A 27,892-nucleotide genomic window follows, 5' to 3' on the forward strand; every position below is an offset into this window, starting at 1 on the left:
AGCTCAGTACTTGAGAGGGAACCTCTGGAGTGGGAGGCAATCAATCCATCACACATCCCTGCAGTTGATACAGGAACCAAGAGCAAATACTGAGGATTTTCTCTTTAATCTTCTTATCACATTTCTCTATTGCTTGTTCTCCAGCTGCAATAAGCAAATATCAATATTGCGAGCTGTAATTCTCCTGGCTCTCAACTTGAAACCATTTTAATTGGTTTTTTTTTGTTTCATTTTCATATGGCTTTTACCAAACTAAGCAATTGTCAAAATCAAGGATCATTTCAAAATATTTCATTTAAAATGTTGAAACTAGACACTGAATTTTGTTTGAAAAGAGCCATCTTTTTGCAGGCAAAACATTTTGCCTAATTTGATCCAAATGCACAGATTATGGCAAACTACATTGGTTAGCAAATAAACTTCATCTAAAAAACTTCACACACACCCTTTCCAGCAGATAAATTTAATAGTCAGTCATCTTTTTGGTGGGGTTGGCCAGGAGGGGGGCAGGAAATAGTTCATACACGGCTCCAGGTATTAGTCTGTTGTACTTAGAAAAAGAATGTTGGTCAGAACACATTGATGCATCAGATATTTCCATCTCTTTTTGAAAATGCACTGATGTTTTCCAGCTAATCAATGGCCAAAGTTTATTTCAGTATTTCAGCAATGGCAAGTCCTGAACATAGATACATGAGCAGACCCATTCTGAAGTTCCATAGGGCTGTTGAAGAGAAAAGAAAATTCTAGCTATGTGCTTCTATAGGTTGATTCTTGAGTCACTATCAATTTATATTAAGCCACCATATCTGATCAAAGTTACATTCCCAAACTCTAAAATAGAATGAACCATTCTTGTTATTCAAACAGAGAAAGTGAGATAGATTATCTATCAGGACAGCAATTAAGCACCTAATGTGGGGTTACAGTGCCATTCCCAGTTCTAGAACAAGAGCATGTAAAGGTTGAAAAGAATCTTATTTTTCAGATAGAGATCAGTGAATAAGAAACCTCAGAACAGTCCATCCAGTTTCCACATACCTCTAAGGCATGCTGTGGGATTTAACAGCCCTTGGAAAATTTGCTAGCGGTCTGAAAAATGCAAATAGCTGTTTTTATCCAGTTCAGTGTTTTCAGAGTCCCTAAATTACACAGGCTTCATTTTTCTGTGGCAGATCTTATATTGCCCCCAGTTCCCCATCTGCTTCCCCATTCATCTTCTGTCTATTTCTAATATTCCAAAATCTATACCCTGCTCCCCTGTCCCATGTTTATAGCCACTGTTAGTAGGTTTCTGTTGATCATGGGCCTGATGTGAACTTTAATAAAGTCCTATAACACCTTAGCTGGCTAAAGCTGAAAGAAACTGAGAATAAGTAGGTGTCAGTCATTCTGTGGCTTACTCTTTGGATGTCATTGATGATAGACAGATCAGGTCTGGTAACGTCAGTTGCCCTGTTGTTACTCATTTCTAATCTGTTTTTAGAACTACGGATTGAACCTCTCTAGTCCAGCACTCTCTCAGTTTGTTGGAATGGGCAGGCTCAGTGGTATTTCACTATTTGAGGGTGAACCTCTGGAGGTTCAATCTGCAGTGGCTAATTCTCACCATCTTGGTGCTAGCTATGTCCAGGTTTCCAATACTGCAAAGTTTACACTCCAAACAATCCACATTTTGTCCTCATAGATTTTCTGTTCATTTCTATTCATAGTAGGATACTGTTTGTTTTACAAAACTACATTTTGGGCTTAAGGAGACAATAACAAATTTGGGCACACACTCTGCCGGATCATTGTACCGCAGCATAGACGAGTGAGAAGAAAGCATCTGACAAATGTGAGGAGTGTGAAAGTGCAAGGTTAGCACATACCAGGATAACTATGTATAGATGTTTTGTCTAAAGCAGAGTGCCATGCCCTGAAGGCATCAAGGCCATCAAAGGAATACAGCTCTGGTGCTGAACTGCAAGAAAATCAAAAAAGGAAGGAAAAGACTACCCCTGATAAGAAAAGAGAAAGAGAGAGAACAGTGATAGTTTATCTGCTAATTTTCCAGCTGCCAAAAAGGCTGCACTGAAGTGCATGCTCTGCATTTGCCTCTCCACTATTCTTCTGGTGCAAAGCCATAGAGATCAGTAGGCTAGAGATGACAGGAATCAAGTTAGTCTTCCTGCTTTACAGAGAATAGACTATTCAAATTTTGAATTTCCAAAACATGCTACTTTTCCAACCAGAAGTCTTCCCCCACTCCCCAAATCCAAATCCTTTAGATAAATTCATTGCCGAGGGCCTAAAGAGTTACTGTCAATGTCAGATTTCCAAAGGAGAGCTGTAAGACTAGCTTCTAGCAACAAGATCAGGCTGAATGGGCTTTCCAATTATTTTTAATTTATACTTTTGTTACATGGTGAACATAGAACTTGTCTTCTAACAGGACAGACCCCCATTCATCTGATGTGAGCAGCGGCTGCAAAAAGAAGTGACCAGTGAGTAACTGATCAGAATATTCTCTGAAAAATAGCACAGATAAAGAAACAAAAAATTGCACACATACCAAAGATGATGTATCTAGGGAAACCAGTTTTCCTGCTGTTTGCAACCTACTACCTAAAATACCCCTGTTTTGGCTCATTTTCTGCTACAGATTTAAATAAACAATACTCATCTCTTCATAAACCAGTCCTCCTTAATCCATGAAGTGTGGTTCTTATTTAGAAAATATCTAAAAGCCTGTTGTGCGCTATGGAACATGTTCCACGGATCACACAATGCATTTGGAAGGTCCTAACTGCTGCCATAAGGAACAGAAAGTAGAAACTTCTTTACTTTCATTTGTTCATTATTCATTATTTTTAAGCAAAGCTTAAATTTTCAGCAACTGAGGGAACCACTAGGCAAGAGCACGTTCAGCATACTGGCTCCAAGCAATGGTGGCACAGACCTCTGCATCTGGAGTGGAGAGGGAAAAGAGAGGGAGGAATTAGGGATGGATACTTCCATGCATTTTGTTTGGTTGTTTTCCAGATACAAGAGATTGAGAAGCAATGATCACCAGGTCCCCTGCTGAGCCTCAGGAGCTCAGCAGCTTGCTGCATCTACAGGGAAGAAGGATTTCAAACCCACAACCGTCTGGCCACAGAGATGGAACCACAGTATCATACTGGCTAAGGAGCAAGCTCATGGGGAAAAAATGTAGGCTTGGAAAGTTCAGCCTTATGGTTGAGAAAGTTCTTTCACAAATTGAATATAGATAGGGTAGGGATTTAGCTAACATTTGAAAATGTGATGAGCCACAGGACATGTTTCCAGTTGCTGCCCTGGAAATGGAATTCAGATTTCAAAATGCCAGCTTCCCCTCTGGGAAAACTTGAAAAAAAACCCAAGAAATAAAAATGGAAATGTGAAGTATTTTTGTTATGTGATCCTATGCAATGATTGGTGCAAAATGAGAACTGATATTTCTGATGGAGCAAATCTGCAAGTCTTGTGATGTTTTGGAAGAACAGGACATCTCCCAGTAATTCTCAGACACAACAGTATTCCTCATATGAACTCAGTTCAACGGCTTGTGCAAGGACCTGTGTCCTCAAGTCAGTATACTGGCACCTGTGTGAAATGAACATGAAAGAAGAATCAAGCCCAGAGTGCATCCACCACGGTAGAGAATCCTAGAATCACAGAACTGGAAGGGAAGTCTAGAGGACGTCAAGTCCAGTTCTCTGCACACAAGACAAGACTGAGCATCTGAATCATTCAGAATGGTCTAAGTGGCTGTATCTAGGATTAATGGGGTGAAAATAGAACTAAATATCAGGACAGAGTTCCTAATTGTGAGACTTATCCATGTGTGGAAGTTTCCCAGTAGAAGTAATCAAAGCTTTGTCATTTGAATCAAATAGGCCTTGTTTCAGAAGAACAGACTTCTTTAGGAAGGGTTCTTAAACTTGTGGTTTATATTCCAGTAGGGGTGGGCAATAAGGACACAGTTCACTATAGCTGATTGCTGGCCAGCCGCCAGGTAGTTTGTTTAACTGGAGCATCTGCAGGAACAGAGCCCTGCAGCTCCCAGGGGCCACAGGTTGCTGCTCCTGGCCATGGGAGCTTCAGGAAGCAACATGGACTAACTCAGCATTGCCCACAGCTCTTATTGGCCAGGAATGGTGAACTGCAGCCAGTGGGAACTGCCAGTGCTGTACCTTGAGGGAGTTCAGATAAAGCATCTGGTGGCCCACCAGAGACTAATCCTGATGAACTGTGTCTAGCCTGCAGGCCACTTATTGCTCACCCTGCTTTAAAGCATGGGCCTATATCCCCCAGTGTAGGGAACACATGGTTAAAGTTGAGCACATGTTTAAATGTTTTCCCTGAATCAGGGTCTTAAAACTGAACTGGACACAACATTGAAAAGAAATGTGCTTTATGGAACCATCTCGCATTGGCCAAGCGAGGGGAGAGAACTACATTAGACAATCTAATTGGTCATTCCCATCTTTTAACATCTCTGATTCCTTTTATACCGTAAAGATTGTGCAATTTTCCGTGCAGCTTTCTGTAAAGAATGTTGCAGAATCAATCAGCCTTTGTGCTGTCAATTAAGCTGTTCAGAAAAGATTTTCCTCTGTGCATTTTGCATTTGCACACCTTAGATGTGTCCTTCATTTGCATCTGGGATAATACCTGAGGGGTGAGATCAACATTTCCCACTTTGATGCTCATTCCAAGTAAGCTTAGGCGAGTAGAGACAGATAAGTCTTGCATGAACTGTGTGAAATAGTTCTGCTTATCACAGTTCTGATGGACAGATGTCCATGTCACGCCAACTCGTTCTGATTTTCAGGCATTCCTACTAAAGAAGCTGGAATCTGACTTGACTGTGAAGCCTGAATGCCTGTCTCGTCCCAATAGCATGGCTGTTGTGACCCACAGCTTGCCCATCTGTTGTCCAGATGCATCAGTGTTGTAGGTAAAATCTGATGAAGTGGGTCTTTGCCCACGAAAGCTGATGCTCCAAAATATCTGTTAATCTATTAGGTGCCACAGGACTTCTTGTTGTTCTAGAGAATATTAGAGTTACTTTTCTCTGCCATTAAATTTACTGACTTTTTTAAAAAAACTAGACATCTCTGTGTCACTGCCCATTTTATTATTTATGATTTTCTCTTTCACTTCTCATCCCAGTGAACTTTTGACTTTAAAAGACCTTTCATCTTTGTTTCCCACTCATGATGCAATGGTTTGGTTTTCCTCACATATGTTTCTTCATTGTCCCAGAGTATGTTGTTCCTCAGAATTAATACACGAGCAGCGCACAGACAGACACCTGTGAGGGTCATAAGGAAACACAGGTGGCGGGGGGGAAGAGATATGCAGATTGGGTTGTGTCTGCTTCAGAACCTTTTCCTTTATAATTTGAGTGGCCTTCTGTAAAGGATTACATAATTTTCTGTATGAAGGCTGTTATGTACAGCTTGGGAGTTGGGGAATGAACATATGGAATAAGAGTAATTTGTGTGTTATACATAGAATTCATGTTTCAGGGACATGTGAAAAACAAGTGGAAGATTGCTTTGGAGACTAAGCGTATTTGACGGACTTTGTTATTATATATACGTGGGCAAAAGTGAATGTGAAAGTTATTTGCTATCTAATAAAATACTGAACAACTAGACTCTGGCTTCTCTGACTTACTGATTGCAGATTTTTGGGGCAGGATTTTTCTTCTTTTGAGAGGCACTCTAGAGACATAACTTGAAATAAATTATTACAAATTTGTTAGATTTCCCAGTCATGCATTGAGCGTCCTCTTTCTAAATGCTAAACTTTGCAGTATAGAGAAATATATATATTTTCACCCCTTCACAGCCCTTCCAGGATCTAGAGCTTTGCTGAACAGGATGTTACTTCCAGTACTCCATGGCATTGCCCTGGTAATCTCAGGTTTTTGTGGCTAGTAAATCTGTTAGGACAGAATAACATTCTTGTCCCCATGCTAAGTTTTAGTAAATAAGGAGAATGTTTAGTTTCAGCGATATTCTGTGTTTGATTTCTGATAGAAAGGACTTTTTATATCCGTCTGGTGTAAAGACACATTTGCAAAGTAAATTAAGTCAAGCCTTTCACCTCTAACTCATTGATATGATTACTGGCTCGGTTGCTAGTGACTAAGAATCACAACTATCTATTGCCTGTTTAGTGTCTGATGTGATATAAGTTTGGTGGGTCTGTCACATTCCAAGGTGCAAGCCAGGCCAATGAGAGCATGTGTCACCATATGCCCCACACATTGGGTTGTCTCATAATGCTTTACTATTGTAGGTCTCAACCTGGGCTACCCACAACCTATCAGCATCACACTCTGAGTGTATTTGTATAGCCACAGCACTGTTTCTGCAGCTCTGATCCAAGGAGTGAGAGCCATTCCATACATTAGACTGTTCAGACCCCCGGGCCCTGCACACTGGGGAGCCCTGTGGAGCCCAGGGAAGCCTGGAGGATTGCCAGTGGAAGCCTGGAGCTGGCTGCAGGGGCTGGGTCTGCTCCCACACTCACCAGTGGGGACAGAAGCCATGAGAAGTGGAGCAACCCATCCCCCTCCTACTCCACTTCACCATCTCCCAGACAGGTCACTCCACTTCACTGCAGAGGAGAGAAGCTGGGGAGAGCACACAAGGCTGGGGCTGGGTCACTCCACTTTCCATCCCCATGATGAGTGTATGATGAGTGAGGCTGAGCCCTGCTGCTGGTGCCAGGCTCTTCCTGATAATTCCCCGGGTTGTGTTGCTTGAGATAGGTGTTTGGGGGAAGGGGTGCACTGGGGGCAGAGGGAAGTGGAGCAAAGATGTGAAAAGGTGGGATGGGGCAGAGCCAGGTGGGAAGATCTGGGGTGAGGGGTGGGGCCTGAGATGGAGCAAGGGTTGTCCCAGGGCCCTGTTCTCCCTGTAAGGACAGAAGTGCCAGCAGCTTTTCAGGAACACACCAATCATACTCTGGCTTCCATCAGTTGTGGTTAGTACTTGCTTGGTAACCCCAACACACTTCCAGTTCCAGGTTTTTTCCACACACATCTGTTCTGCATTGCCCAGCCCTCTCTTGGGCAGGTCAGAGATTAAAGGTCTGTTGCCCCTGAAAAGGGTCACTAGTCAACTGTTAGGTACTGTAACTGGCATTACCAAACAGTTTTGTTTAACCACAGCACTGGGTTGGTTCAGCTTAAAAAAATACAAGACTGTATTGACAGCAGACGATAAGATCTTAGATGAACTCAGATATCAGGGATTAAAGTCAGAAATGAGTACAAGGAAACTAAAAACACTTTTTAGCAGTTAAAACCTAACAAGCAAGACTTGGTTCCTGTTAAAACCCTTACCAGAGTTTTCCAGCAATATGGCTGGTCAAATTCTCAGGTTTCTTTGTCTTTTTAGGAATGTGTATGACAGAGAGAGATCCCGTGGGATCCTCCGCCCAGGACTGTTTATAGTCCGATTAACCTTTGAGTGTATTCTTCTGAGGGTTACCTCTAACAGCAAAGTTTATTCAAACAGTAAAGATGACGGCCTAGAATCTAGTAATGAAGGAGACTCTATGTTCTTTCTTTTCACCCAGGTCTTCCGAAATGCAAATTTGTTTTGTCTCCTGCCATCTCGTCTCCCTGCTTTCTTTGAGGACCCTGCTCATTACTTACCTGTACTGTGACAAAGCTCCTCCTTTACTTTGGTGTATCCTGCACTTTCAGGCAGACTGTTTGCCTCAGAGGCTCTTGGCAAGCTCAGTTTAGATACTTTCTCTAGGACACAAGCTTGTCAGTTGTTGAACCACCCTCATCATTGGCCAGGTTGTGGGAAAGGGAGGAGACCAAACTCCATAGTCTCCACTACCCCTCCAAGTGACTTGTACAGGACAGACCCTGTCCCCTGTGGTGTGCCCCACTGTGAGGATCAGCTCTCCCACAGTGAATAGGGATTTGGGGATGGGCAGGGGGAGTACCCAGACCTGCCCTCTACTCTGCATTCCAGCCAAGGGACTGTGTGATAGCAACCATCTATAATGTCTCCGGTGTTACCTATATGACTTCTGTGTTCCCCTGGGCCATTTCTCCCTGCCTCTCCCTAGCATCTTTCTGAACACAGGCTTTTCCTCCTGGTATCTACTTGCTTTTGTTTCTCCCAGAGCTTCCTTAGCACCTTCTGTCCCCAGCTTCTCATGCACTGTAAACTAACAGAAGGGGAGGTACTTTTAACCAGCCTCAACAAGTACTTTGTTGGCTCCAGGTGTCCCGATTAGCCTACCTTACTTGATTCTGGAAACTTGCTACTTAATTTCAGGTGTCTTAATTGGACTGACTGCCCTAATTGGTGCTGGCATGTTCCTGCTGGTTCTGGATTAGCCTTTGTTAGTTTACCCTGGGAACAGAGAGAGACCTGTTCACTCTTTACCCTGGGAACAGAGAGAGACCTGTTCAATCTACTCTCCTGCAACCCTCTGGCCAGACCCTGTAAATACCCATTTCTTTATTTGGGATACTTTTGACTGGACAGAGATGTTTTAACTTTGCATATAATATTGCTACACACTTTTAATCACAGTATTATTGACCTGTAAATTATGAGTTTTCAAATGATATCACGCAAGGGCTATTTTGTACAAATAATATTACAGTAGTGTGTCAGCTGTGAATCCACTAAGAAAGCCTCTTCTGACAAAAGCTCTTGTTCCAGTTGGCTCTAACTGACTCTCTTGTGGGTCGCTTCAGCTGACCAGACAAGGATTGAATAGTCACTGGAGAATGAACTGATCTCATCTGTCAGGGTGGTCAATACAGCTCCAGATTGGAGCACTTTGACCGGATGGTGTGACAAAAGCTTGGCTTGGTACTGCCTGTTGTCTGCCTGGCATGTGCATAAATAAAAAGCTTCATTTGCCTCATCTGACAAACCTAAACTTTTCATCAGGAGAAAGTTTCCTTTATAAAATGCTGAAGCATCACCAAACAATGGCGGAATTAAGAGTTTAATCCAGCCTCTGACACATATTGAAGGAGAGCAAAACCAACCAAAATACAGCTAGTGCTGGCAACACCAATAATTGAAGTTCAGTATTTGCAGATAAGGAAATAGGAAGGAAGATCAGTGTAGATGGTGTTGAACTAGAAAATATAGAGAAGTTCACATATCTGGGGAGCAACATACCATATAATCTAGACTGTAAGAAGGAAATAGTGACTAGAATAGCAAAAGCAAGAGTGAGTTTGAAGGCGATGGATAAGATCTGGAAAAGCAAAACGATTAGTTTAGGAATGACGCTGAGCATCTTGAAAACACATGTATTCAGCAGCATGTTGTATGGCTGTGAGACATGGGTGATAATGAAAGATCTGAAAAGAAGAATATTGGCGTTCAAAAGGAGTTGTTATAGAAAGATTCTGAGAATAGCATGGATGCAGAAGGTCACCAATGCGGAATTATATAGGAAGATACAGCCAAAAGAGAACCTGCTGCAGAAGGTTATAAAACAGAAGCTACAATTATTTGGACATATTGACAGAATGAACAATGAATGAAAAATCAAGACCCTGGTATTCAGCATAAGGGACCATTCGAATAGCAGAGGCAGACCCCACAGAGAATGGGTAGATGAGATAGTAGATTGGTGTGCAGCTAGTCTACAGAAACTAAGCCACTCTTCCCTGGACAGGGAAAGATGGAAGGAAACAGTGAGAGAGGCGTCAGGCACCAGCAGGCGCTGAGCCCATGGTTATTGATGATGATGATGATGTTTCTTTGAGTGAATATCAACAAGCAGTAGCCATACAAGTATCCTCATAGCAGTCCTTTCTTGTCTCCTCTGATGTGCTTCACCGAGGCCTATGGTGACAAGTATCAGAGGGGTAGCCTTGTTAGTCTGATTGAACACAGACTGGGAGAGGCTGGTCAACTACAAAAGCAGTTTCTCCTATCTTGGTGTTCACACCTCCACATCAGCTGCTGGAAGTGGGCCACATCCTCCCTGACTGAATTGATCTCGTCAACTCTGGCCTTCCTCTTGATTGGGACTCCCTTCTTTTCATGAGCCTGTATATTTAAGAGCTGCCTCTGGAATCTCCACTACTTTGCATCTGACAAAATGGGTCTTTGCCCACAAAAGCTGATGCTCCAGAAAATCTGTTAGTCTGTAAGGTACCACAGGATTTCTTGTTGTTTTTGTCCAGGCCTATGAGTCCCCATATGACATAACGGCTCACTCTCTATACTCACAGCAAAGCTTCCATTGATGTCAGTGGAGTCAGCATTTCAACCTCAGGTTGTGGTCGTCTCTCTGCTGGCATTGCTCTCTATTAAGCAAGCTTCTGCCAGCAGTAATTATATGAACAATTGTGTGATCCAGAAATTGAAACGATATAAAATCTATTTCACACAGGTCATGGAGCATCCATCAGGTGGTAAAAAAGTATCTGACATTACTACTGGCTGGGATCAGATTTAACTGATGACTTAAAAAAGACAGTCTCCATATGCCATTTCTCTACCACTCAAGGAAATCGAGGCTCTACTGAAAATGTGATTGCGGCAAGCATAGTAAATGACAGAAACATGATTTATTCAGAATGAAGGGCCAGTCTAAGGCACTCAACCTCCAACATCCCCCTGTGAGAGTGAAGTGGCTAAGTTTTCAAAAGTGCCCGGCTCATTTTAGATGCCTGTTCTGAGTGCCTTTGGAAGTCTGGTCTGAAATTACACAGGAAATGAAATACTTGGATAGTTCCATGGAGGTGACAGAATTTAATGTAAAGGGGAAGAAAAAAAAGAAGGAAGATGAGAATTTCAAGTTGTAACTATTCCAGGAAAATTTACTAAACACAGCTGCTACAGTTTAGTGTTTGGGTAACGGATGAACACTTGTTTCAAAATGTGCTAATAAAAGGGTTTAATAGACACATAATGTTCTGCTTTCCTCCACTGGCTGAAAGCCTGTGCTTGGTTGCTAGGCAACCAGATAGTTACCCAGTCTGTTGGTACTAGGCAAAGCCCCTGTAACCACTGGCCCTCCCCAGTTCTGGTTAGGCTGGTCAGTTTGGGTTGGATATATTCCTGGAGCTTTTTATCACATGATAAAATCTTTACGTAAAGATTAATCTTTAATTCCTGGAGACTACAGGCCAGTCCTGGAGGGTTGGCAATCCTACTTCTGGTATGGGGCAAACTAACCACTGTCAAAGTGCTCTGACTGACACTGTCAGGCAGCGTGAGGTGACCCTGAATCAATTCCCCTCTGCTTGTGTAGAAAGTAGTTCTTTGAGGTCATTGAGGAAGAAGGCAGAAACCTTCAAGCACCCTACTCCATGGCCTTGAACAGTGTTTACCAAAGGCCAGGGCAAGAATGCAACTGATGACAGCACACATTGGACCAAGCTGTAGGGAGGAGGTGGGCACAAAGTGATTGTGGAGCCTTGTGAGGAGCTGATGAAAACACTCTCAGTCACACAGTGTGGAATAGAGAACAAGAACTTATTGGCATTGCCTGCCCTGTGCTTCAGATATGATGGGGCTGCACAAAAATACCTGGGTTGGCCCATAAGGCTGTGTCTATGCAGAGAATGTTTTAACAAAATTTGCACTGGTGTACCAGCACTTGAGATGGATTGCTAGCTGCACTTGGTGGAAACCTAATATAAATCAGGCTCTAGTAGCTCTTGGCATTTTATTTCCTGGTCAATTAAACCTATTCAGAAGCTTTCCCTGCTTTCACTGTTTATGCTTTCAGACCTTTGATTCCTTCTCCCAAGCTAGTGGAATACACAGAGTAATAAAAATGGTGAAAGCTCTGTCTGTGCTATGTCTACACTAAGGCTAGACGGTAGTAACTATAACTGCGCTAGCTCTTACTGTTAACGGGCTAAAAATAGCAGTGTAGCTGTGGTGACATGTGGTAAGGGAGGCTAGAGGCCTGAATATGTACCTAAAGTCTCATATGGGAACACCCCTGTGGGTGCTACCAGCAGCAATGGGGCGGCGGGGGTGGGGAGAGTCTTTTTACTAAAATTCCCAAGTATATACAATATCTTAGCTTGTTGAGTTCCTACTACCTACATAGACACAGCACACATGGTTTGAACCAGGATGGCAATTATCTGGCTCATTATAAGGACTCTTTTACACACTTTGCTTAGCTAATTCTTAAGCCCCCGCCCCCTTCTGCCCCTCTGCTCTCTGATTTGCTCATCTTGATAATAATTTTTCTGATTTGTCAACCTTGATTACTATTTTTGGTTCCCTGTGCCTTAAATATTGAGTCTGTTCTGGTATGGCTATGGTCTGAAGAAGTGGGTCTGTCCCACAAATAAATTATTTTGTTAGTCTTTAAAGTGCTACTGGACTGCTTTTTTGTTTTGATAGTATATAGACTCGCACAGCTATCTCTCTGTTTCTATTCAGTGCTGGGACAGGGTGGGAGCATAACAGAGAGAAGGACAGCAGGGGGATGAACAAGGGAGTGGCAACTGAATAGAATATGAGAGAAAATAAAACAACCTATAATCCTAAAACAGAAGAAAGCATCATACTGAGCCAAAAACAAACCAAAAAAAACTCAGAAAAAAACATAGCATGAATGCACTTATTACCTTTCAAGAATTAAAATAGCTAAAATGAAAATATTTTACAACATCCATCTACAGGAGCAAGTTTAAAATGTTTCGTCACCCATGCAAGAGTGCAACAATGCACGTCTTACATGGTACAAGTGGTAAAAGTCCATTTACCTCTACCAACTGTCCAACTTTTCAAAAATTTTAGGAAATCATTAGTTGTGTGCAGCACAAGGCAGCCTAGGAATGACTAACTTATTAAAATAAGGAAAAATACCTGGAGCTGGTTAAACTGTATCTGCAACAGAGTGTGTGAAATATCTACGTTCTAGATTCTGTGTGAAAACTGGGAATCATTTTACATGCACCTTATGGGTGAGGGGTGTTCCTTACTGCAATGTACAGTAAACTCTGTGTTATCCAGTATTTGATCAACTGGAACTCTCAAATACCCAGCACAAACCCCAAGCCACAAGGCCACTTCCCCTTTGGAGAACAGAACTTAGCGCACGTGCCTGCCCCACCCCTTGAGGGAAGGCCTGCTCAGTGCCCACCCTGCCTCCTTCCATGCTGTGTCTGTGTGTGTGTGTGTGTGTGTGTGTGTGTGTGAGTGCGCGTGCGTGTCCACAGTCGGTGGGCTCCTCCACTTTCCCACCTGGTGTCGTCTGCCCAGCGTGGCCATGTGTGAGCCCTGTAAGCAGCTCCCTGCGCAGCGCGGCCATGTGCAATGTAGTGGGGCAGCGGTTGAGAGGGAGCTGGTGCTGGGGAGGGGGTGCGGGGGAGAGCTGAACTTTGTTAAGGGGGCGCCACTGACTCCCCACCTGTGCCTCCACCATTCGGCTACCTCCCAGTCCTGGGGTTGCCAGCTGTGAAAGAGTGTACTGTAAATGACTTATGAATCCGAACATTAAGGAATGTCACAAAGGAAATTCTCTGTTGCTTCTGCAGCTGCATCACAAGCAGCTGGTCAGTGCATTAGGGAAGCAATACAACCCCAAAAAATTCTACCTTCAGCTGCTTGATGTGTTGTGTGTGCCACAGGTCTCTCATGGACAGAATCAGAACAGCTAAACTGTGTATCATGAACTCTATGCTACCAGCAGTTAATGGGGATTCTTCAGCATGCATGATCAGGATCAGTTTTGGAGCAAGCAGTCTGGGGTTTTATGCGTATGAAGTTCTGCATAGACTCAGTCTGCAGCACAGCAGTAAAAGTCAAGCTCCAAGTGGACTAAGACTTGTACTTTCAGTGTACATGGTGCTGAATTTCTTCCAAAAACTGAAGCAGCATCAGTTTATTGTCAGTGCTAATGGATAATCCTAAACGAAATATTAATGATCAACCTGAAAATCACTTACTTTAGTTTCAAGTAACACTTAGAATGTCCTGAACTGAAAGAAGTTAGCAGAAAAAAGTCCAGTCTATTTGTCTCTTTTTCCAATTTCTTCTCTAATTAATATCAGTTTGAGAACAGTCATTTTGGCCCTGATCCCAATAAGCACTTAAGCATATGCTTAACTTTAAGTACATGGGCATTCCTAGAGTCCAGTGGGACTACTAACATATTTAAAGTTAAACACATGCTTAAGTGCTTTGCTGGATCAGGACTTTTCAGTGTTTCCATGTCATATAATCTGACTCTGGAGCAACTGAAATCAAAGGCAAAATGCCCGCTGGTGTCAGAGAATCAGGATCAAGACATTAGACAGTCATGTGGTTCTTCACTGGGATGTGATCCTGCAAAATTCCCAAAGACATCAGTGGCACCACATTTAGAGCTTCAGCATAAACATCTATCAACAATACCAAAAGGTCCCTCTTTTTCAAAGGATTTACATATATGCAGTAGGAAACACAAATTAGATGGCATTAGTTAGACACTGCAATTTAAAAATATATTACATGCAAATTACCAGAATCCTTTTAAGCTCCGAAACAATTCAGAGCCTTTAAAGTGAATTCAGAATCAGGAAAAGAGGACAGTAAAATTAACTTTTTGAGTACCTTTCACTGTGTATTTTTAGTTATATTTACTTTACTTACAAACACAAATATTTACTTCTTTACCTGCAGCCAGGGAACGAGTGCAGCTGTGGAAGAGAAAGCCAAGTTCCTCCTTGCCTTATGTATTATTGACAAAATTGTCAGTAATGTTGCAGGATGATGTATGAAGTTGAAGTAATATATGTCATGGCTCCTTCCCCACTCTAGCAAGACAAATGCAGAAGTGGGGGCCAGCAAAAGTACCTCCAAAACCTTATCTACCAGGTTTTGGTATGAACCCCCCCCACCCCAAAATCCTAAAAACCTTGGATTTTGGGGATAAAATTCGCTGCCACCACCCAAGCAATAATAAGGAAACCAGGGAGAGACTACTTGGGAAATCTCAGCCCCAAAAGTAAAAAACCAGGACACAAACATTAACCAATACCAGGTTAATCGAAAGAAAAAGAGAGAATTTTTATTATTACAACAATATTCATATTGCAAGCCTCATGACTACATGGAAGAGTCACAAAGTAAAATACATGGGGAGTCTCCACCATGGGCCTAGAACTTAGTTACAAGGAGAGTAAAAGAAAATTTCTAAAAAGTGCACAGACATCAGATCCCACTTCCCAAACCATAAAACAAAAAAGCCTAACAGGACTTATCTAAACTTTACCCTACTTACAGAAGATTGGAGGGCCTGTTCTTGGAGGGAGATATTCTGTGTCTGTCTCCCTCATGGCTGGAAGGAACAAGAAGGAACAGAGGACAGAAAAAGGGAGGAGCCAAAAAATTCAATCCTTACCTACATTCCCATAGGCCAACCCCACCTGGCTAAGGAAGTTAACCCTTTTACTCCCAGGCTGCTGGCTAACCCTCATGATCATGACATATGGTTTATTTCCACTACCTGTGTGAACTGGCAAGATAATCATAAAATCCTTAGCAAGCTGGCTATGGAATTGACCGAGGACAAAGAAATATGAAATATCCTGATAATATTTTTGATATGCTAATTTTTCCAACCATAGCCACTTTAACAAGGCAATAAATGGTAAAATCTTGTACCTAAAGCACAAGACCGGAGTCAGCAGAAGTAGGCTCTACTCAGGCCAGTGCCATACCATATGATCTTCAATGAGTAACTTTGCCACTCTGTGCTTCAGTTTTTCATCTGAAAAAAAAAAAAAAAGAATGGAATGTTCCAGTAGAAGAGCAAAGAATGTTGTGTGTTAGTATTTTAATTAATGAAATGGGACTGTTAGAAAATGAATTGCAGATCTGAACCATCCTTTAATACATCTTACCGTTTTTATAATGTCACTGCTTTCTATGTTATTTCTGGAATATGTGCTACATTCAAAATAATTTCCTTTTTAAATGTTTTTGAGGTATCCTTTCCTGAATTATGCAGAGATTTTCTTAATGTTCTCTGCAACTCTGTTAATCAAACTGAGTCCTTAATTGCAGAAGAGGTAAGGAATTTGGGGTCTGAAACTGTGTGCATGGAAATCAACACAAATATTTCTATTGACTTCAGTGGCCTTTGAAACAGTCTATCGATGAGTTAAGGAAAAATTGTGACTTTGCTACAAGTTCTGCGTATAGTACAGTGCCTGGTACGAGCAGACCAGGAAGCCAAATGAGGTACAGTCTGCCTCCTGCTTTCTGCCCCAGTGGTCTGTGGATGGGTATACCCTGTGTGTCAGTCAGCATGACAGAGCTATGGCTCCACCTACTTTTTTCCTCTGACTGCCCATTCTCACACACCTGGGCAGGAAAAAGAGTAGTGACTCTGACAATGAGATAGCCCTTATTGAATAATGACAGGACGAAAATGCAATATTGATATAAAAAAAAGCCTGAAAAGGAGAGCAAATTTAGTAGGCTTTATACACTTGTGGATTCTTGTGAAATGAACTTAGAACTCCAGCCTGATTCCTGTAGGTGACCACTGTGACAGCTAACACAGATGAAAATTCTTGAAGGCAGTAAGACTGTTTGGAGAAATCTCAAAACAGTAAAAGTTTTGATGAAAAATTGCAAAAAAAACCCCAAATCCACAACATTTCAAACTAGTCAAAAGCAGTTCTGATTTAACAAGGATGTCAGCACAGTCTTTTTTTTTTTTCAGAATTATGTGCTCACTTTTTGATCCACTGGGCTGTTCAATCCTTCGCCTCTGTGCTAAGATTGCCAATGGTCCAGAAAGACTGATCTCTTCTGCAATGTATAGGAAAGGGTTGCATATATTGGTGAGAGCATATAGAAAAGCTTATCCTCTGTCTGCCAGTGCCATAGCTGCTATTTAGATAAACATAGAACTTTGTTCTCCATAGCTATTAATGTGATGTTTTGTATCAGCTTTCAATAAGAACATAAGAATGGCCATAGTGGGTCAGACCAAAGGTCCATCTAGCCAAGTATCCTGTCTTCCAACAGTGGCCAATTTCAGATGCCACAGAGGGAGTAAAGAGAAAAGTAATCAGCAAGTGATCCCTCTCCTGGCATCCAATTCCAGCCTCTGACAAACAGAGGCTACGGGCACCATTCCTACCCATCCTGACTAATAGCCAGTGACAGACCTAATGCCTGTGACATTATCTAGTTCTGTTTTGAACCTTCTTAAATTCCTGGCCTTCACAACATCCTCTGGCAAGGAGTTCCATAGGCCCACTGTCCACTACATGAAGAAGGACTTCCTTTTGTTTGTTTTAAAACTGCTATTAATTTCACTTGGGTGACCCCCTAGTTCTGATGTTATGGGAATAAACAAGCAACTTTTCCTTATTCACTTTTTCCACCCCAGTCATGATTTTATAGACATCAATTACATCCCGGTTTAATGTCCTCTTTTCTAAGCTGAAAAATCCCTGTTTTTTTAAGTCTTTCTTCATATGGCACCCATACCAAACCACTAATCAGTTTAGTTGCCCTTTTCTGAACTTTTTCCAATGTCAATATATCTTTTTTGAGATGAGGCAATCACATCTGTGCACAGTATTGAAGATGTGAGCATACCCTAGAGGCAATGTATTCTCTGTTTTATTATCTAGCCCTTTCTGTTTGCTGTCTTTGACTGCCTTTGCACACTGAGTGGATGTTTTCAGCGAACCATCCACAATGACTTCAAGATCTCTCTTTTGAGTGGTTAAAGTTACACAGAAACACGAAAAACCAGTTAATCAATCTTGAGATTTGTAAGTTTCACCTTAAGAATTTCAGAAGTGTTTTTTAAAAAAAATTAATCCAGTGTCAAATCCTGATTGCTTTACTTGGACAAACAGCCCCATTCATTTTAGTAGGACCATTGATTTTGGGTGGTAGATGTCAGCGAATGAGTACACCTTGATTTCAGTAGTGCTGTGTCTACACTAGCAAGTTCTTTTGAAATATTTTCAAGAGAAGGGTCTCTTTTGAAATAGTGTAGTGTCTATACACAAAATCAATTTGGAAAGAACATAATGCTCCTTTTGAAAGCACTCTTCCACTTCTGTTTCAGGAAGAGTGCATTCTTTTGGAAGCTTCTTTTGAAAGAAAAACTGTGTAGATGCTCCATGGACCCTTTTTTTCAAAAGAGCAGTCCTCATGGCACCTGATTTTTTGACCCCGGCCCGTTCTTTCAAAAGAGCAGGGGCTATGGGGACGCTCTCTTTTGAAAGAGCAAATCACTCTTTTGATCTGCTTTTTTGTGTGTGGACATACCATTTCGAAAGAAGTTCTTTCAGAAGAGATCTTCTGAAAGGACTTCTTTCGAAAGATCACTGTAGTAGTCTAGACATAGGCCTAGGCGAATACACTGTTAAGGGAAGAAAGTCTCACCTCCCTTCCTGCAGGATTCAGTTTGAAACAAAAACCACTATCACTGGTTTACTTCTCTTCTCACTTAAGGTATGCCTTTACAGCAGCTGAGAGGACGCTTCTTAATGTGGGAAGATACACTAGTGATCCTCAAACTAGCATGCAAAAAATATCATATGAGTGCTGTCTTACTCAACCACCTGGATATCTACTCAGGTAGCTTGCTGAAGCTGCCACCCATGTCATTGTGACCACACTGCTGGTTTTAGTGCACTAGGTTGAGCAGAACTAGCCCATCTACTTGCATTTAGCCCTACGTTAGCGTATGCCTCCAATACTCTCCTTGTTTTGTTAGTGCGCTGGGGCTTAGCCAGACTCAAAGCCTACTGAAATCAATAGGAGTCTTTCCACTGATTTCAGTGAGCGTTACATAATATCCCATTGCCCCAGACCAGTAAAGCATGTAAGCAATTGGCTTCAGTTCACTTACTTAAAATTAAGCGCATGCATATGATTTAATGTTTCAGGGTCCACTTGAGGGGAATGTGCAACAGCAACGAAGGGTCCTGTGGCACCTTATAGACTAACAGAAAAGTTTTGAGCATGAGCTTTCGTGAGCACAGACTCACTTCATCAGATGCATCTGATGAAGTGAGTCTGTGCTCACGAAAGCTCATGCTCAAAACTTTTCTGTTAGTCTATAAGGTGCCACAGGACCCTTTGTTGCTGTTATAGATCCAGACTAACACGGCTACCCCTCCGATACTTGAGGGGAATATGGGAACTTTGGTTTTGTTCTTTTTGAATTATTTACAGCAATCATAAACTAGTGAAATCTCAGAAATAAAATGTAAAACATGAAGAGGCAGGCAGATTTTAAAGTCCAATCAGTGACAAATACAAGTTTTGCAGAGGTTTGTGCACGTGAAGCATTTTAATATTAACTAGGCAGGCAAAAGCTATTGTCCAGACAGTTGGATTTCAGTGAGATGTTGGAACAACATTGCAATTATCTGCAGTAATCTTTATTGCATGTGGCAGGATTGTGAAATGCAAGAAGTCTGATAATATTCTATGGCATTTACATTCAAGAGCCAGTAACCAACATGGATATATTGCCTGTCATCTTTTAGCCCAGACAAAATAGCGGGGTTTATGTCTATCTTCCTATTATATGTACATAGCACAAATCACTGAAAGCCAGATTTTAATCCTCTACTCGCCCTGACCAGTACCTCAAAAACAAGAGGTTCTCTTGGAAGAAATGGGATTGCTTGTGGAGTGAGTTATTCATCAGTGTGAGTAAGAGTGTCTGACTCTGGCCCTGCTAAGACTCCACTATTAAATCATAGTCTTAATAGGTACAGTTCATATTAAAAATGTAAACCTGAGAGGGTAATGAACCTTATTGGATAGGACAAGAAAGGGTATCCCAAATAATTTTAGAATAGAAATCAAAGTACTATAATTTGCAATCAGTAAAAACGAGGATGCAAACTGTTGCTAGGTGGCAACACCCACATCTATTTCACCTGGTAAATTATTGTGCAAATTCTAAATCAAGGGTCAGCAACCCCCAGCACGGGTGCCCAGAGTGGCATGCGAGCTGATTTTCTTCAGCTGTCAAGGTGGAAACTCAGGCCTGACCCTCCTCTTCCATGCATCCAGGAGCTTGCTCAAAGCCATGTCACCTGCGGATTAACAAAAGACCAGCTAATACAACCAACCACCACCTAAACTGTAAAGCTCTGCATCTTCATTTTTATGAATGTAGCTGTTGCAAGTAGGACTATTAGTGACTTTAGAAAGTATCACCAGCACTCGGACTGTACACAGAGGTCAAAAGCTCAGATTTTGGCACGCTGCCTCGGAAAGGTTGCTGACGTCTGTTCTAAATGCTTTGGGCCTGACAAGGCTCTGTAATCCACTAAGTTTCTTTAGAAGACAGTGCTCTTCTAGTTTCTTGATCCCAGGTTTAAACTATGTTCAGTCTTAAAGTGAATTTTGCCAAGTTATATTTGACAATGGTCAGGTTGCAAAGAAAACCATCCTAAAGCTTGAAAACTGCATCACAAAAGCAAGCTGGGTTCTATTCACCTAGTGATGGATGCCTCCTGCAGCCATCCCCACCATATCTGTGCACCTAACAATTTCATTACAAGTGAATTCAACAAGATTTCTTGCACTTCTCTCTTTTCCCATTCAGCTGGTAGCTATGAAAGGCCTGTACATCTTCCCATCTTCTTAGAAATGACCAATTGTCTAACACCCCTGCAAAGTGTTTTTATCTGCTGTAAATCTTTCTGACATATCTCTGCATGCCCCTTTCAAGATTTCTCCTTCTCTGGCTTTCCAGATAAGATGGCTGGTGCTCAGGCTTCTGTTATATTCTTCCTACTTTCAGTCAGCAGTTGGAAGTGATTAGGTCTGTTACCCAGTTTTTTTTAGAAACCACCATAGGATTAACTTAACTGTTACAATTCAGGTAGCACCAGGACAAAGTCCATGGGTAGTGGGTGAACCTAGGGCCCAGGGACGCAAGCCCCCCATGCCAACCACCTGAGAGCCCACCCCTCCTGCTCCTGGCTCACATGGGAGCCAAGCCTTGCCCCTGTAGGGGCAACCTCTCCCTCCACCCAGAGCACAGGTGGAGTGTGGGCAGGGTCAGCCAGGCAGTTTGAAAAGCATTGCTTTCTCTTGGCACTCATTGACTAAATCAGTGGGAATACAGCAATTCCATCTGATGAAAGCTTAATGCAGGTAACTGTGCTTTATCCAAAACACACAGAACCTTAAGAAATAGGTTTTGAACACTGCAGATGTTTAACCTAAAATCTGGTACAGTACTTAACAGCCAGGAGAAACCACCTGCCAGAGAGAAAACATATCAAGGAAAAGTTTCAGGATGGCTTCAGAGAACTACTTATAATTGCGCTATATTAGATAGGGTTTTTATGACTAACTTTTATAAGCACATAGGTTATAGTGACCCATATGAAATTATTGCTTTTTAATTTTTAATAAACTAGGAGCAAACATTTTAACAATGTTAATTATAATCATACTTCTGTATTAAAGACATTCATGTTTGTTCTTTGTTTACTTAACTTTTTAAAATTTTGGTTGTTGACTTTTTATAATTTTAATTAGCAGAAACTACCAGCTAGTTTTGACCTTGCCTCTAAAAGCTTGTTTTCAACTTCACTCTATACTATATGTTGAGTAGTAACAGAGAGGAAGCCGTGCTAGTCTATACACTATCAAAACAAAAAGCACTCCTCTACTAACATCATATATACCATCATGTGCCAACAACGCCCAGATGCTTTGTATATTGGACAGACTTCTAACTCCCGTAGACAAAGGGTCAATGGGCACAAAACAGACATCAAAACACTCCAGATCTACAAACCAGTTGGTCAACATTTTAATGGAATGGGGCATTCTGTCAATGACCTAAAGGTATGTGTGTTACTGAAGAAGAATTATCGCACTGTTCTGGAAAGGGAAACAGCTGAGCTGGCTTTTATATTCAAATATGGCACATTAACACATGGTTTAAATCGTGATGGGAACTTTCTGATTCACTATAGGGGCTTGTCTGCATACTTGGCTCAATCTAATTCTTGACCTTCCCCCCCACCCCTCCACTCTCTGATTTGCTCACCTTGATTATCTTTTTCTGATTTGTCCTCCTTGCTTACTGTTTTTGGTTCTCTGTGCCTTAAATATTGAGTCTGGTCTGGTCTGGCTATGGTCTGAAGAAGTGGGACTGTCCCATGAAAGCTCACCTAATATACTATTTTGCTAGTCTTTAAAGTGCTACTTGACTGCTTTTTGTTTCTATACTATATGTTTTTCTGTTTTATTAGTTGAGAGTAGTTGATCACTTTCTGATACACTCCCTCAAATCCACAGCAAGAGGTCATACTGCCTGATACCTGGAGACAGGTGTATCTCTCTCCCTTGCTATTAGCCATTCTTCTTAGCTGGTTAACAAGTTTGTGCTCTACAACTCCCTCTAGAGGTTGGAATGAACTCCCACGATTTGTAAAGACCTTCAAAGTAGTACAAAGTGCAGCAAATTTAAAATAAACAAACACTGTATTCCCTACTTTACAAGGGTTCACAGTGGCAGAAGACGGAGAAAAGAGCTGTAAAGCTTTCATTCCTGAAGCTCTGATCTTGTCCATATCAAAAATAATGACCAATTCCCCAGATGGCTGCAGTTGTAAGAGAGTAAGAAGTATGTGTTTATATGACAGCTAGAGTGGAAGAAAAAAGAAGAGCTTTCCAGTGCTTGAGCAGTTAACAACAAAGGTTCATTTATTAGATCTCACCTCAGCAACAAAAATACTTCTGCATCTGATAATAATACTGATGCATCTAATGAAGCGGGTCTTTGCCCACGGAGGCTTATGCTCCAAAATATCTATTAGTCTATAAGGTGCCACAGGCCTTCTTGTTGGTTTTGAAGATACAGACTTATACAGCTACCTCTCTGATAATAACACTTCTGTCTTAAAAACAGCTTCACCTCCAACCCTACAGCAATTTTAGCTAAATATTTTATTTCTATTCTTGTACTGACTTTTGTTAAATTGCAAGAATGTAAATAGTTGGCTAGAAAGCTGAAACTTAATAATTGGTATATGGAAGAAACAAGCTTGTATGGCTGCTGCCCAATTAAAATTCCATTTAAAACAAAATACAACAGAGGCAACACCCTTGGGAAGCTTAGGCCAACCATTTAGATTTTTATATGATAGAGGTTTAAAGAGTTAAACTATGATAGGGTAAATACTGCATTTTTTAAAAAAAAGGTTAAAACTTCTCATTTGACTGTAAGCTCCTTACTGCTGACCACAAATATTTAAAAAAAAATGAGTCATGGCTCCAAAACTCGTGGAAGTGGTTTTAAAAATAAGTTGGTAACAGTAACACTTTTCGGTTCTTGTAATCTGTCTTTTTACTTTTCAGCATGCAGGGTTCCCTGGGGACACATTTTTCAAGTTTTTTTTCTGCCACTATGCGGACTAGACCTTTTACATGAAAGCTGAGAGCCTCATCTATCTGTTCACGTGATTCTATCTACCCCAGCACTTTGACCAGAGAGAAACAGGCACCGTGGCGCACGTTGAAGCGCAAAGTCCACCCGAGGACGGTTGAGAGAGCTGAGAAGAGGGTTATAGTTAAAGGAACACTAGGCATGCTCGGGAGCGTGCGGCTCCAAAAGGGGAACGGGCCAGGTGGGAAGGGGGTGGGAAAGACGGGCGCACGCCATGCGACAAGGAACACAATACAAACAAGCAAGCGCGCGCTTAAGCCCCACTGTCGATGCACGTTGCAGGAGGCGCAGGGTTAGTTCCTCCCTCGCCCTTCCCCACACAGTTATGTTGGATGGCTCCTTTAGATCAGTGCGGCGGCTCGCTCCCGCTTTGCTCCCGGCGAGGCGCTGGTGCCGGAGTAGAAGGCCACGAAAACAGTGGAGGGGGAAAGAGGCGAATTGCCTTCCGGCTCAGGTGTCCCCTGCCCCGCTGCCGACTCCAGTGGGCCCGGGAGTGCTGTGGGGCTGCTCCGGATGTGGTCGGAGACCAGACTCCGGCCTTGGAGTGGGGCACGTGGACAGCTGCTGGCTCCCTGGCGGCCGCGTGGGAAAGCAGGGCAGGGGAAGGGTGGGTGTGAGCCACCCCAGCCTGTCTCTGTGCACAGCCCCTGCGGCAGGGGGAGCTGGGTTGCAGACTGGGCATCTAGTTTCTGGCTTCCCTCTCTTGCTTGGAGATGGGCGTTCAAAGCGCTGCACCGGACTCTTTCCCGACAGCCTTCCCCGCTTCCTCCCTCCCTCTCCAGGACGCAGGTGGTGTTAACTCCTGACTCCACCCTGTGGGGGAATGAAATCAGCGTGACCCCTTTGGCGTCGTTTCCCCGAACACCTTTCCGTGCTCGGAGCAGCGGAGGGATGCACAACGTTGGGGACGGGGCGTGGGAGGAAACCACAAACTGTTAGTGATCCGAGGGGCAAACCTGCCTTTCCCGTGGGACGCACACAAATGGGGATTTGTGTGTGTGTGTGTGTGTGTGTGTGTGAGAGAGAGGAAATTCCTTTTCCGGTGGGACACGCAAATGGGGCTTAGTGTGTGTTTGTGAGAGAGCGTGTGTGCGTGTTTGTGTGTGCGAGTATGCGTGTGTATGGGAGAGAGACATAATTCATGCACCGTGCATTATAAAAGGCAGGCACGTCGTCTGGCCCAAAGTGTTCCTGCAATTTCTAGAGGATGCTAAACCCGCCAAGAAGGGATAAAAGCGAACACCTTTGTTACTCGGTCTCACAGACTACAGTACTCTGTTTTCTTAGCTATGAGGTAGGGCCTCCGGATGGAAAGGCAGCTTCATTATTAAGGCTGGCGGGAAAAAAATAAAAACAAATTGTTGTTAATAAAAAGAGAAAAAGAAAATGAGGATTTTCATTTAAAAATCCCCCAGCCAGTTCTTCCAATTATTCTCCTTCGGGGTGGGTCACGCAGATTAATCCACAATAAGGATGAGGCTCTGCTGCAGACTTTTCACCCCACTGCACATTCTTGCTGTTCTCCCCTTATGCCCAGGACCTAAGGCCCCCTTATTTTTTCCTCACGCATTTTTCTTGCACCGTAATTTCATGCACCTGGGTCCCCAGCAAATGCCCGTCATTATAAACTGTATTTCCTGTCTCTCACACACGATCACAAGCATTGCACACGTGGTTTAGTATGTGCCGTGCATTATTTTTGTGTGTGCGTGCTGGGTCTGTGCACGACTGCGTGCATTTGCACGCGCTCGTGTATGCCTGCTTTGGGGGATGCGCGCGCCACGAAGGGCGCCCTGCCGGCGGCCGCACAAACGGTGCAGGCGCCTGCCCTTGAGTGCGTGTGCGTGCGCGCGGTGCCCCTGCTCCCCGTGTGCCGCCGGACGGGCAGGGGCAGGGCACACGTGCGCACCGGCCGGGGGAAGCAGCGCGGTGCTGGGATCAGCGGGCAGCCCCCGGGCGGTTTGCACTCCGAGGCGCTTTGATTGACGCCCCTCCTGCTGCTTCCCCAGCCCGGCGCGCTGTGCCAGCTGCGCGCCTCTCCCGTTGGCCGCAGAGCCAGACGCAGCCCCGGGACGGACACAGTCGCTCGGCGGCCGTGCGGGGCGCTGAGCTCGCTCGCTCGCTCGGCCCGTCCCCGACGCACGGCTGTGCAGCTCTGCCACGGGGCGAAGGGAGCCCAGCCGAGCCGCAGGGACAGTCCAGCGCCCCGGCCAGGCGCCATCGGCTGAGCGCAGACCGCCAGCGAGGGAGCGCTCGCTCGGGGCTACGCCGCCGCCACTTGTTGCTCCGCGCCGGGCCCCCGCTGGGCCGCAGCCGGGAGCCGGCACCGCCTCGCCCCCGCTGACTGGCAGGTCGAGGCCCGCTGCGGGCCGGAGCGGCCGGGGCTTGCGCGTCGCTTCGGGCGCTGACCTGGGGACACCCCGTGTGCGCGGCCGGGCGGGACGCCAGCTGCAGCCGCGGGACGCGGCGCCGCGCTCCTCCCTGCGAAAAGTTCCCCGATTAAGCCCTGCAAAGCCCCGGGACCTGCTCCGCGGCGTGGGCCTATCCCCCCGCCCCGCCCCCTCCGCTGCCGCTCGTCAGGCCGCCGAGCAAAAGAGTAACGCGCCTCCACTCGCCCAGGCAGTCCGGAGCAGCAGAGCCGGGCGGCGCCAGGGTCCCCCCCTCCGCGCTGCCCGCCGCCCGCGCTAGACCCGCCCGCGACGCACCGGGCTGCAGGACCGCGCCGGGCTCGGTCTGCCGCTCCGTTCGGCCGCGCCGCCGCCTTCCCCGTGAGGGGGGCATGGAGTTCCAGCTGGGCTTCGGCGGCATGTGCGCCCGTCCGGCGGGCAAGACCTTCCGGGGAGCCTTCCAGGCCCTCTTCCAGAGCGTTTGCGAGGCGTTCCAGGGCCCGCCGGAACAGCAGCCGGGCGCCAGCCTCCAGGCTTCCTCCTCCGGGTACAGCCAGCCCGCTCCCCGCCTGCAGCAGCACAGCCCCCGGCGGCAGCAGCCGGGCTCCCCCGTTTACCTGGCTCTGGAGGAGCAACCTCCTGGCCAGTGCGCCTCGGCGGCCAAGGGGTTGCCACCTGAGGAGGAGGGCCCGGCTGTCCCCCCCTCCTCGAACCTGACCCTGGTGGGCTCCACTTTCCAGAGCAGTTCCGGGGACCTCAAAGATATCCTGGGCGAAGGGGGCACCATGCAGCTCCTGCAGCCAGAGGCCCAGGCCAGGGGCAGACGTGGTGAGGAGGTGGCTGCAGCCAAGGAGGACTTTCTTGGGGACAGCGCCAAGGAGCTGTGCAAAGCCGTGTCTGCCTCCATGGGCCTGGGGGTGGAGACACTGGAGACACCCGGCGAGCTCCTGCCCAGGGAGGATTGCATGTTTGCCCTGCGCAGCAGGCACTCCCGGGGCGCAGCGGGTGCCCAGCTCGGGGACGGCAAGAATCCAGCAGGGGCCGTGCTTCTGGAAGAACCGTGCACCAGCCCAGCCTCCTTCAAAGGGCGCTCAGCCATGGGCAGTGGCCACGAGCCAGGCGAGAGTGCCCTGGTCGTAGACATGCCTGCCAGCCTTTCTCTGTATAAGGGCTCCCCAGGCCTGGAGGACCCTGTGGCTTTCCCGGGTCGTGATTATTACAACTTCCAGCTGACACTCGCCCCTCATACCCGTATCAAGTTGGAAAACCCCTTGGACTATGGGCCTGGCAGCTCCTGGGCTGCCCAGTGCAGGTATGCAGGGGACATACCTAGCTTGGTGCCCCACTGCCCTTCCTCAGCACCAGCCTGGCACTCGTTTTTTGCAGAGGATGGGCAGCTCTATGGCCCGTGTCCAGAGGGGGCTGCTGGCCCTTTCAGCTGTGGACGAAGCCAGGGGCCACCAGGCCAAGAAGGAGGTGACTTCCCGTCTGACATGTGGTACCCAGGAGGTATGGTGGGCAGGATGCCCTACGCTGCTGCCTCCGGTTGTATCAAAAGCGAACTCACCCCTTGGATAGAAAGCTACCCAGGGTCTTTTGGAGAAATACGGTAAGTACCCCTGGTATGTGCAGGTGAAGACCTCTCCTGACACTCTCCAAACTTTTTCCCAACCCACAAACACCTGCTTAGTTTAATCTCCCCTGCTTTGTCCTGTCAGCATCTGCCCAGGAAAGTCAGTCAAGCAAAACTACCTTGTGCGTTTGAAACTAACGCTAACCATCAGTGAATTTAGGTTACTGTGACAGCAGCAATCAGACTGTCCCCAAGGCACTTCTGGGGGAATAGACAGTATGCAAGTGCATATAATATTTATCCCTGTGTTTGTAAAGTGCTGATTCCCTCTAAAAATCACAGACCAAGTTTGTAGGAGAGAGGGCTACTACAGCTGTGCATTGTAAATTAATGGATTCAGACAGTCAAGCTTAAAGCATGTGCAAGGACTTTCCTCTGTACAAGGTGATGGTTTGCATTCAGTGCTTACTCTAGATCTTAACAGCTCATCATC

The 27,892-nt window shown here is 44.8% G+C and overlaps 1 protein-coding gene and 1 long non-coding RNA gene across 4 annotated transcripts in view; one reads left to right on the plus strand and one right to left on the minus strand.

The window, feature by feature from the left end:
* Nucleotides 1-474: 474 nt before the first annotated feature.
* Nucleotides 475-26,282, minus strand: LOC142020350 (uncharacterized). Its single transcript, XR_012647374.1, has 6 exons — nt 26,145-26,282; nt 19,904-24,252; nt 16,719-16,793; nt 15,256-15,744; nt 14,649-14,788; nt 475-724 (listed from the first exon to the last, which is right to left on the minus strand). It is a non-coding gene; the product is annotated as an uncharacterized LOC142020350 (long non-coding RNA).
* Nucleotides 25,391-27,892, plus strand: part of AR (androgen receptor) — a 168,665-nt gene continuing 166,163 nt past the window's right edge. For all 3 annotated transcript variants that reach the window (XM_075008085.1, XM_075008086.1, XM_075008087.1), the window contains exon 1: nt 25,391-27,435. In XM_075008085.1, coding sequence (XP_074864186.1) covers nt 26,219-27,435 — 1,217 coding nt within the window. In that variant the 5' untranslated portion in view covers nt 25,391-26,218. The remainder of the gene's footprint in view (nt 27,436-27,892) is intronic.

This window comes from Carettochelys insculpta, chromosome 13, assembly GCF_033958435.1.
Source record: "Carettochelys insculpta isolate YL-2023 chromosome 13, ASM3395843v1, whole genome shotgun sequence".
Taxonomy (NCBI): Eukaryota; Metazoa; Chordata; order Testudines; family Carettochelyidae; genus Carettochelys; species Carettochelys insculpta.